Here is a 12,066-nt window from a genome sequence, read left to right on the forward strand (position 1 = left end):
CAAAACCAAAATATTGACTTATAAAATCTAGGGACCCGCATTAGTTAAGCAGTACTTTAGGAACGTTGTGAGTTTATCATCTCAGATGAGTTGTGAAATATCACTGTTTAAGTTGCTAGAAATGCAGAAAGACTGGTTGGTTTTTTTTGGATGGCTATGCATTTTTTCTGGGAAGCCTGAGAACACTCCAGTGTCATGCCTCTGGACTATCTGTATTTTGCTTATTCTTAACGTCTTTGATTGTTGACTGTGAAAGATTTCATGGCAAGTTAAGCTAGTAAAAGGAAGGAGACCTATTAGGCAGATTCAGTTTATGTTGTATGTAAAACAGATGCTTAATAAAATTAAGGGTACAACTGAGGCTCTCTGCTACCTAAATTGCCATTAATATATTCCTATGTGGAGTGAACAGTGCATTTGCTGCTCTCATTTTCAGCCCAGTGGAAAGAAGAAAAGGACTGATAAGCAGGGCAGGGTTTTACAGGCGCTCACCTAGGCTAACTCTCCAGCCTATTTTTTTCTTCTCTCCCTACAGGGCTTGCTCTCAGAAATCCTCCGAAAGGAAGAGGATCCCAAGACTGCCTCGCAGTCCCTGCTGGTAAACCTTCGGGCTATGCAGAACTTCTTGCAGCTGCCAGAAGCCGAACGAGATCGGATTTACCAGGACGAAAGGGAAAGGAGCCTGAATGCAGCCTCCGCGATGGGCCCTGCGCCACTCATAAGCACACCGCCCAGCCGGCCTCCACAAGTAAACCACTCTCTCTGTCTTTGAGATTTGCTCGTCGCGTTTTCTTGCTGTCCTGCTGGGTGGTACCTTTCTTACAAAAAAAAAAGAAAGCCTTCACTGTTGCATTTTTAAATGCTCGTGGAATCATTATTTGAAGTGCGTATCACAAATTTAATTTAAAAAATATAATGGATGATGGTAGCAGTTTATTACTACCTATTTTCTAGTTTTAAGATAAATTCTATCCATTATGGCCCCTACTGAGTTGGTTTATTTCCTTGTTTCACTGAGGCACAAGCTTGGCTGGGCCTGGAAGATGCTGGCTTTTAGTGAGCTTATTTTTCCCTATACTTCTCAAGTGTTGTTTTTAATGTTGGATGTTCAAATAGGGATTTTGAAGGATTTGGACTGCTAAAATGAGTGGGAATGAAAGCAGAAGTATGAGTACATCATACTGACTTAAAAAATTATCTTCCAGAAAACGAACAGGTAAAATTAAAGGGATGAGGGAAAGAAGACTCCATCCCAAAATGCAGGTCACACTTCCACCAGGTCAAATATTGACAACTGGACAACATAACAGACTTGCTATATCCATTGCTCTGAAAGATTTGGATATGCTCATTAAAGCTTTGTTTAGTATTTGTTCAAATGAAACTCACTATTGATTTCTGTAAAATGTAGTGGGATTAAACCAATGTTTAATTCTCCCTAAATTATAAAGTTTGATAGAGTGGAATCCAGAAATTCAGTGGTATAGTCCTTGTGTCTGTCAAGGAAACTGATGTTGGTGTGAGGACATGAGAAATACGGATGTGAGCCATAGGAATGCACAGGATATCCACAAAGAAGAAACACGGTTGTGAATTAAACACTCCAAAAAACTGTATCATTTCTGAAATACTCTGAATTGCTGTGGCTCAAGGTTGTGCCTATGCAAGGGAAAACCAAACTGATCTTCAGATATATGGGAATCATGCTGTATACACAGTCCAGATTTGCTTTACAAAACAAGGCTTTAGGATTGTGAGAATTTCGTGGTGGTTGAATATATAAATGCAGATCAGTTTTTTTGCTAACCAAGCTTAGGCTTGTGTCTATGACTATATTCCATACCCATTCTGAATGCTATAAATCCCTTGAGATTATTTTTCTAATTTTCCTGCAGCTAATGGATACTAAGGACCACACTAAAGTAATGACTAACAAAATTGTAGGAAAAGGAAGGACAGAAGATCGCTTTAACCTGCTGCAGTGCTTTTCGCAAGAAGAGAAAAAAAATTAGCAGAAAGAACAGACTGTGCTAATAGTCTAGTTTTGTTATCATTAACTGAGTTTAGTCTGTGAAATCCACTATAGATACTCTTCAAGATAAAAGATGAGAATCTATTTACATAGTAATGCTTTAGTGGAAAATAACTAAATGTAGATAACTGTGTTTAAAATAACATTTGAGTTTGTTTTAATATCTTTACCTGCTCCCACAGCCCAAGTAATTCAGAGCAAATGCTAACCCTCCTTCTTAACTTATCTCTTTCTGCCAAGGTAATGTCTCACTCTGTCTCAAGTGGTCTTGGGCAATTTCACAGCTAAAGAACAGAGTTAATTACAGGACCTTCCAGAAGGATGTCAAGTCAGAGGTAGTCCTTGTATTGGTTTTAATTCACACTTTAAACTGTATAAATCCCTTGCAGCCAGAAAGAAAGTGAGACTTAGGGGTTTTCTTAACTGACAAAACATACTGTAAGTCCAAATTTAGGGGCTGGAGGGGGGAATCTATCTGTCTCTGCTGTGCTCTTCTTCATAATTACATTTCTTTTTTTTAGCGAGAGTCAGGAGTATAGTTAACCTAATTGCGACAGTTCGAAGTGGAAACAGCAAAAGGTTTTGTTATGATACTTTTCAAAAGGAAAAGAGATCAACAAGGAAACCTTTCAGATTAATACTTGAGACCTACAGGACAAAATAGTTATTTTTCTACTTGTTGTATTGCTCTCTGTCATTAAGCAAAACATATGCACTTTACTTAGTGGGTGGACCAAGGATGTAGAAACATCTGAGTTGGGATTCTATGTGACCTTTTTACACATTGCCAGAGTAAACCACCTGTAAACATGTGTAGCACGTGCCACCTGCTACTAAATATTCAGAGCCCCAGGTTTGAAAATTGAAATATCCGTGTTGGTAACGTAAGTATAATACTTAATGGTAGCAATAATAATGAAATTATTCTAGTTGTTCCATTGGCAAGTATAACTTTACAAATTGTAGCAAAAATAAATTATAGTCAGGATACTGCAAAATTATTAATGCAGACTGCTACTTTGATACTCCCCTAAATGTGTCCACAGTTTATTGAATATTTGATACTAAGGAAATAAAAGTACTAGTGTCCTTACTACTAAGTTTATTATAAGCAATTATGCAAAGTTCATTATACAGGAATCCAGTACAATATTTGTCTATAGTTTAGCTGTGAGCTTCTTGGGTAACTACTGAAAGACAAAACAGACCATTTATCCTGAGAACAGAATTTATGCAAGAGCCAATATACTTAATATTAAATCTTAAGACTAGTGTATCATTTGAAACAATTAAACTATGAAACCATGAAAAATGGGAGCTAATATGCCACACATGAAGGTTTATTTTGCAATTGCAAGTTATCAGTTTCAAGAGGATGTGAAAATAAACATCCTGAAAAGGATCTATTTTGCATTTTTGTGTTGCCAACTGGTGGCCAGACAGTAGAGCAGACTTAACCATTTAGCAGCTGAGCTTGTTCTGTGTGAATTTTGCATGCTGTTACGTACTAAAACAGAAAGCGTGACCTTGGAGGTCTGATAGGATAGTAGGAACTCACCAAGCATATACCCTGATGCCTGAGTTAGAAGGAACTGTGGTGAATTTATCTCATTTTTTACAGCATTCTTACTAGTTGCTACTTGAGCTAATGTACCTGGATTATTTCCAATTCTTTTTTGAAATCCTTTAGGAAGCTCTTTGTCCCCCTTATTTCTCCCTTTCTCTCTGACTTAAACAAACCAGCATTTTTTTTTTTATTATTACTATATTTTTTTTTTAATTGAAATCATTAGCTTCTAATGCATGAATTTTTGGGATATGTGTATAACCCTCTAAGCTGGTCAAGTTGTAAGTCTGCTACTATCTTCACACTGGTGAACTGAGCACAAGGAGGTGGCATACACAAGAATTTTTCCCTTGGACATTGTTCATCTTGCCACATAAGGCAGAAGCCTGTCTGTCAGGCTCTTTCTTGGGGCAGTGGAATTTATAAATATTAACATCTCCATCAGGTAGGTACTGCATGGAGACATGGTTTAATTTCTTTTATTGTTTTGGTTTTGTTTTTTCCCTCTTCAAAACCTTTCTGGATATCCCTAAAGTCAAGTTCAGAGAAGAAGTCTATTACATGTTGTGCAGGAATAAGAGGATGCCAAGTGTGGAGCTATGTTCAGGTTGGATGGAGCTCCCCATGGAGGTGCTAGAGTTGTCCTCTCCCTCTGATCAGTGTAGTTTGGGATGTGAGGGAGAAAGGACCCCCTCCTCCTTAGTAGAGATTGGCAGGAGGATGGAGACAGGTGACTTTTTTTTTCCAAGATATTCTGGTTAAAGCTCATTAGTCATCCTGCAGTTATGAACACTTCCTTCTCAGGACAAGTCATTTCCATTTCAGCAGGGCAGAGGAAGAAATCCTTCTCACCACCCAAATTACCAAAAGAAAATTTGTTCTAACTCTTGGGGCCCGTCATTCTGTGTTAAAACAGAGTATGTGTAACATCAGGAGCAGAATATAATTTTAAGAAGTATCCACAAATCTTGCGTGAGTCATGTTTCTGGGTACTCAGTTGACAAAACCCTTCATTTTCATAAATGTAATCCTGGCCTCCCTCTGACTACAGATAAATTACAGTTCCTTCCTGCTAAAGCAATTTCAGCTTGGGTCCTAGAGATAGGTTGTCACTCTTGAAAGACTGGTCTTGGGGAGAACGCTGCCTTGCTGGGGGTTGAGGACCACTGAACCTGTATTGCAAGGAACTATGGATAACACCAGCTCTTGTAAAATTTGACAGTGGAGGCCTGGAGTTCAAACACACACACACACACACATGCCATACATCACCACCAGCAAAATTTTTATTTTTATGTCTGCAAAATCTGAGATTTAAGTTGATAGTCTTTGTGCCAAGTTGCAATTTAATGAAAGTAAAAGTGAACAAAATAATACATGCAACCCTCTCGCTGCCCCCCCCTCACAAGAACCACCATGGAGGAGAGTTAATGGAAACCCTGACACTTAACTATAACTGCACTTCCAGGCGCCACTGTAATAATGGAGTAGTAAACCTTGTCCTGATAAAAGCTGTTCTGAAAGCAACAGCATTTATTTTACCTCCTGTGCTATTTGCAGAGCAGAACTGAAAAGTAGTTTGTTTTGCCTGGAATGAACTACTTTATGAATTTTAATGTACAATGTAATATTAAAAGCTAAACCAGGATTAAAGAAGATTTTTGTTCCCAAGCTAAAACAGTACTTATGAGAATGTGTTATAGAAGATTTTTTTTCTTTCGATTTCGATGGGGAAGAAGTAAGCTTCCCTGTTTGTGAAAACCTCTTCATATTGGTTGTTCCTTCTATAACAACCTGTCCTTTGTTTAGGAAAATGGAATTAATCCTGAAGTTCTTGCTACTGTAATCAGTCTTGTTTGATGAGAAGATACATCTGGGCAGGCCAGGAAGGGGTGGATGTGTCATTTTTTTTCAAGTGTCTTTAAAAGACTTAATTGATTTGTGATAGGAAGATGGCCAAACAAATTTCTGATTCTCTGTGTGTTTCGTTTGTAAAAGAATGCTCCTCTGCTCAGTTAGTGGTTGAAAAATTTGGTTACTGTGAAAAAAAAAAAAAAGTAGATGATGTATGGTTTCTTTCCTAAACAGAAAATGTGGCTAAAAGTGTGGGTGGGGTGGGAGGTTGTGCTTAAGTGTGGATGAGATAAGAGATTATGTTTTGTTTTGTTTTTCTCTCCAAAACGAATACTTTTTCCACCTCCTCTCCCAAGTCCTGAAGTTGCACTGTTGAAGGCTTTTTTGTTTTCTGTTGGGTTTTTTTGAGGAGGAGGGTGTTTTTTCAACCCAGCTTCAAACAGCTTCTGTCTTGAACTCAATTCTAAATTCAACACAACAGCCTAGATGCTTGCTATGTATAAATTATGAAACAGTTTTATGTATGGATATTCTCCAAGAGGTTAATTAGCATTATTGCATGGAATTCATCAGACCAGAGCAGACCAATGGTCCATCTAGTCCAGCCACAGTCTATACCTGATCTTTGAAGAGAAATTATTAAGAAGCGGGGGAAGAATTTTTATACTTGGCCAATGATGTAATTTGGAGAGGGAAAGGGTATGGCTGTGAACAACAACTCTTGATAATCCCCAAACCCATCATTTTATAGCTCCTGAAGCTCTTCAGGCTAATATGGCTTTTTGATGCAGATATTAGTGTCTTCTGTTATTCACTTCCTAATTCAGTATCAACAGAAGGCAATAGGAATTTGGGGTTTTGTTTGTTATTTTTAACTTCAGTGATATTTTAGATGCTGTTGAGTTTGTTGTACCTGTATAAAGACAGATGTGATTTGCTAACCAGAATGAGGATTTTTAGTAATTCTGTGTTAAATGCATATCTGTATTGAACTAGGCATTGAAAAGTGTGGAACAAGATGCACACTTTAAGTTGCTTCCAACATGGTATGTGAGTCTTGTTTTTCAATGATCCGGGCATTCACAGCTCAGTTAAGTGATCCATGAAGTACTGCTACAATGTGAAGCTGTCTTTTGAAGCTGAGTAGCAATCAAAAAGGCAGTGCTTACAGAAGAGAGACATTTTGATCAAGATCACAAGAGCAAAGTGTTTCCTTCCCAAAAGATACTGTGGACTTCTGTATGCTAGCTGAATATCTTCATCTTCTAGTCTTCTCCTCAGGACCCTCAAAGGTTAATTACAAGTTAGAAATATTTCTTCGGGAAGGAATGAAATAACTTTGCCAAAATTTAAACCCGAGGTCGGAGAAGGTGTGTTGACAAAACCAGCACTTTTTAATTTTCTAATTCAGCTTAGCATGATTTTCACATGCAAGCTGAAAAGGCTGTCTCCAGTTGTATATTTAACATCCCTGTTGGTTATCAGTTATCTTTTACTGAGTCTTTTTTTTTTTTTTTTATTTAAAGTTTATAAAATTACCACTGATTTTGCAGTTTTCAAATTATTTCACTGTATGGTGTTCAGTAGATGCACCTGCTCTTGTGGCTCCATGCAGATTTGCCCAGTGTGAGGCGTGTGTTTTCCTGCTCTGTGGTGCTGCTTCTCACGCTGCCCATAGCCAGGTGCCTCAAATGTTTCTGAGCAGCTGGTGGCCCAGGCTTGGCCATCCTCTACTGCAGTGTCACCTGTAAAATGTCACTCTTCAGAAAAGGAAACATCTGAACTCCAGGTCACGGCTGCAAAGTAATGGTTGCTTTCAGATGATAGCAAATCACATCATAAACTGTATTCCACATTCTAGGATTTTTTCTTCATTTCCCTTTTCTATTTAAGACTCCTGTTTTCAGACACCAGGAAATGTTAACACCTGTGAGAAGGAGGCAGGCGGAAGTGTGTGCAGACGCCTTGTTCTTGCTGGGGTTTTGGCCCTCGCAGCTAATGGGCATGTGTTAGCACTGCTCCTGAAAAGCCTGATAGACAAATCAGGCTCAGCAAAAGTGGCATGCGCTCCCACTTCCTGGGCTAGATTATTTTATCTTAAAAGCACTATGGAGCATAGTTAACACAAATTGAGCGTGACATTTCTAGGCAAAAATGGGCTGATGATTTGCCTAAGTCTCTCACCCAAAACCTTTGACTCTCATAGCGTGAGACCTGTGACATATAAAAGCTCATAGAGAGTGAGATTAGAAAATGAATTATCATGTTATCATGATTTCCTTTTGAACCTCAAGGGACTTCAGAACATAGGAAGATGCTGACTTGCACTGGATTAAACTGATAGTGAAAGTGTGGTTTTAGACACATAGGCTGAATCATCCTCTGGAAGTGCCAAGTTCCATCCATTAGATTTAGAGGTAGCCTGAATGACTAACTTAGACTAGAAATGCAACTTCTGAATGGCTAAATTAATTCAGCTCTCAACAACATCAGGATGAACCAGTAGGTTTGAACTGAAATCTAAAGGTTTGATTTTGCATTATCACCTTGCAGCTTCTTGGCAGAAATCCAGTCTTTCCTTTCCTATGGTCCACTTTAGGATTCATAGTCCATTAGGTCCACTGATCTTGGGCAAGCGTTGCAAGAGTAGATGCTAAAGAAAGACAATACCCTTAACTATTGAGAATATTGTAGGATGAGCTGAGTACCTGCTGATTTTTTGTGCCTCTCAACTGATATTGCAGAAACTACCCTGTAACCTTGGTGGTATGATTCTTGGTGTTTTACAAGGGATGAAGGAAAGGATAGTCTTTGTCACATCATGACACTACTGATGTATTTTTTTATAGTTTTCCTTAATGCTACGGATGCAGCACAGAGATGGTAGTGTAATCATTCTGTCTTGTTTTCATCCTAGTTTGTTTGTTTGTTTTTTTAACCTGGACTGCAGGAAGAATAAATATTTGATGTATGTAAGTGAAATACAACTAGAATTGATAGTTTTAAGAAAGCCCTATCTTGATTTCATGAACGGGTGGTTAAAATATGCATTATTCTAAATTATTACTCTTTTCAAAACAGCTTAAGAATTAAACTGATGAGATAATATTTTTAAAAGTTAAATCTAAAGCCACGACTTTTCTACACTATCATGCATTTGACTACTGGACTTAAAGCATGAATCAAGATGTATCTGTCTGGTTTCTATTTCATTAAAAATTCTTTTATGCTGCACTTATATTTTTCGCTTAATTTACGTGGGGCAAGGAAATAATGTAAAGATTCACAAGTCTCTACAAGTCTGTTTGACAAGTTTCCACCTAATTTGTTTTATGACATTGAAATTCACAGTGGTCAGTTAATGAAAACTTGAATTTCAGATGCACTCACCTTTTACAATATGCTGAATTTTCTTGTTTCCCAGTTGCCTGAACCATGGATAACTTATAACATTAAGTCTCTGAAAAGCTGAAGGAATATCAGAGCAAGATTGAATAAAATGGAAAAGGGAACTGCTTGGGGAGGGAAACAGAAGAAAATAACATTTTCATAATGAAAAATGTCTCATAAAATGTATTTTTTAGGTCAAAACTGCTACCATTGCTACAGAGAGGAATGGAAAAACAGAAAATAATTCCATGAACATTAATGCTTCCATTTACGATGAGATTCAGCAGGAGATGAAGAGAGCCAAGGTGTCCCAAGCACTGTTTGCAAAGGTTGCAGCAACCAAAAGCCAGGTAAAGTTACCGGGGCGCACCGGCCTCCCTGTCCTGCGTGATTATTTCCCTGCCTCCCCGGTTTTGATCTGTTTCCCTGTGAGTTACAATGAGCAGCCGGGCTAGCACACCAGCCGCAACTCAGAGCTCCTTGCTGAGTCCAGAGGAAACCTTTGGTTTCCCTTGACCAGGCAGGGGTGAGAAGCGGCTTCCCATGACACATCCCTCCCTCTTCCCCACCAGCAAGATGCCTTTGTGGGTCTTGGGTGGTTCGGAGAGCATCAGGTTCATCAATTCTTAGCTGGCATGGATATGGCAAAAGCTGTGGGTGAGCTCTGTTTATTGCTGCCAAATTCATCTCAAGGCTTTGGTGTTTTGCAATTACATACATTGCAACACGGAACACAACGTTTCTCTTTTTTTTGGCAAAAATATTTAGTCAGACCCACTGTCCGTGGGAAGTGGGGCAGCACAGTCCACGTCAAAAACAAGACAAAACCAAACCCAACAAATTAGTTATACAAGTTGCGTCTGAGAAAATATGTGTGATCTTTGTGGAATATGATAGCTGCATGGTTGCTTGTGTGTGTGCACACAATATTGCATATTCAGTTTTAAGCCTTGGTTGTGTGGTTTCCTATTCTGTTTTCTTCAACTGAAGAATTTCTGTCAAGTATAGTGGCAAGAGGGCGAAATCAGCAGGCACTTGTTGGGTTTGATTATCATAAGCAACATGTCTTCTGAGAAAGATCACTGGAGTATGCAAATCCATTGATTTGAGTGAGAATGTACTAAAGAAGTAAGTAAAGGAAAAACATATAGAAAAATGGGAAAGACTACATGCAGTTATATCAATGCTTGAAAGAAATCATAGAGGCACCAATGTTTGCAATCTTGAATTTTCAGGTTAGATTAAATGTTAAGTCCACTAGTCATTCTTCCTTTTCTAAAATAGCTTCATAGAAAAATACATCTTCCACAGAAAGCTGATAATGATCAGTTAGACCAATGAATGTTTCTTGGGCTGTCAGCATTTTAGTGCTGGTTTTCTTTTAATAGTCTTTAACTTTTGACTTCTGTGTTGTTCACATTTTGGAGTTTGCTGCATTTCTTTGTACAGAAAGGATGTTGTCTCTTAAGTTATATGCTGTAAGGAGCACTTAAAGGGATATTTTGGAAATGTTATATCAAAATGATTAAACTCAAGCTGTGGACTGTAAAAATTACAGCTTTATAGGCCACATGCCTGCCTACCCTTCAATCACTGTCAAAGTGATAATTTCTACAATAATATGTTTCTTTTATTGTGCGATTCTAAACACCAAGTGCTGTTTAAACATTAAACTGAATTGTTTATGTTAGTGCTGTACTCAGTGTGTCATACATCAGGCCACTATAATCTCCCATGAAATGTAAAAATTCTGTCATGAATCATGGCTTGTATATCGGAAATTACTGTAATTTTGATTGGAAATTACAGGGCTCTTGAAATGTTTCTAATTATGATAGAATGTTACAGCAGCTTCCAACCTGTGTGCTCCTCAGATGTCTTTATGTACATGTCAAGACTCGGGGTTAGAGAACTGTCCATTTTCTACACCTTCACCTTTCCATTTCAGTTCTCTGCAAAACTAAGTTATGAAGCCAATCTATCAGTCCATGTAATTTTGATCTGATCTGTATGATAGTGTATTTATTTAAGTGCATAGTCTAAAAATTTCTAGGCGGGACAGCTCTTCCAATGCTGACTTTAAAAGGGACAGGTAGTCAAAGTGAAGCACAGAAGCTTCCAGAGGATGCAGTGCAGTTTTTTTAGAGTATTGGTATAAATTTTAGATTCTTGTACAGACTTTGCTAGCAAGTATAGAAAACAATCAACACCAAACACATAGTTCTCCCTTTTATTGTGGAGATTATGTCTGTATTCTCAGAGGTTTTCTCCCCAGTTTAAGCAATGCAATGTTAATTTATGTCTTAAGCAAACTTTCAGGTCTGTAGTTAGCCTAAGTGCTATTTGTAATAGAAAGCTGCTTCAGAGAAGTAACCTCTTAGGTAAACTGAATGTATTGAGTCTTCTCTAACCAGTTGACTACTAGTCAGCCAATTAATAAGCTTTAAATACGTAGCAAAAGCCACGTATATTAAAGGAAATATCTGTATTGTAAAAAATTCTGCATAGGAGCTTGTGAAGGGTACTGAGAAATATTTCATGAGGCAAAGAAGTCTCCCTTGCACAAAAAAAAAGAGGCTTGCCCAAACTTATTCTTTAAAAGAACCTCTCTTGAGAGAGCTCCTTTGTTGTTTTGTTTTGTTTAATTTGGGGATATTGGTTTCCTGCTCAGAACTGGAAATCCTGGGATAATCACTTCCAGGTACAGTGAAAAGTCTGGAGGACACATAATATAAAATGACATGTTGGTTAACAGCTTTGTTTTTAAAAATCTCTAAAATTGAACATTGCTGCTCTTATCTTATTTTGGATATAAAAACTTGATTAAATCCTGAGCGTAGTCTGGAGTTATGGTGTAAGGCAGTATGTGACCTAAAACAGCTCTGCCAATGGACAAAGATAGTTGTTTGCTGGAGGGCCTTTTTTTTGTTTGTTTTTTTAAGGAACTGATTTAAGTCAACATTAAATTGGGTGTCTAAGCAGCCAGCATCTGCAAGGTGGCTGGGCTTGCCTGAGCCAGGAGACTGCAGATAATGTTTTGCTGACTAGAGCACTTTGTGCAGAAGAGCTGTTAAATGATGCGCCACGGAGGTTTCTATTTAGGTAGCGCCGAGGCAAAAAACGAGCATCCTCCCTTGCGCTGTGTTAGTGCCTTTGGCGAGAGTTACCTGATTGACAGAGGACCTGATGCTCAATGAACCCACTGCCTACAGGGGCTTGGTGC

The 12,066-nt window shown here is 38.3% G+C and overlaps 1 protein-coding gene across 5 annotated transcripts in view; it reads left to right on the plus strand.

The window, feature by feature from the left end:
* Positions 1 to 12,066, plus strand: part of SATB1 (SATB homeobox 1) — a gene marked incomplete at its 5' end in the record, with an annotated part of 70,281 nt that overhangs the window by 34,993 nt on the left and 23,222 nt on the right. For all 5 annotated transcript variants that reach the window (XM_080340559.1, XM_080340560.1, XM_080340561.1 and 2 more), the window contains 2 exons: positions 536 to 748; positions 9,038 to 9,193. In XM_080340559.1, the coding sequence (XP_080196685.1) occupies positions 536 to 748; positions 9,038 to 9,193 (369 nt within the window). The remainder of the gene's footprint in view (positions 1 to 535; positions 749 to 9,037; positions 9,194 to 12,066) is intronic.

This window comes from Nesoenas mayeri (assembly GCF_963082525.1).
Source record: "Nesoenas mayeri genome assembly, chromosome: 2".
Lineage (NCBI taxonomy): Eukaryota > Metazoa > Chordata > Aves > Columbiformes > Columbidae > Nesoenas > Nesoenas mayeri.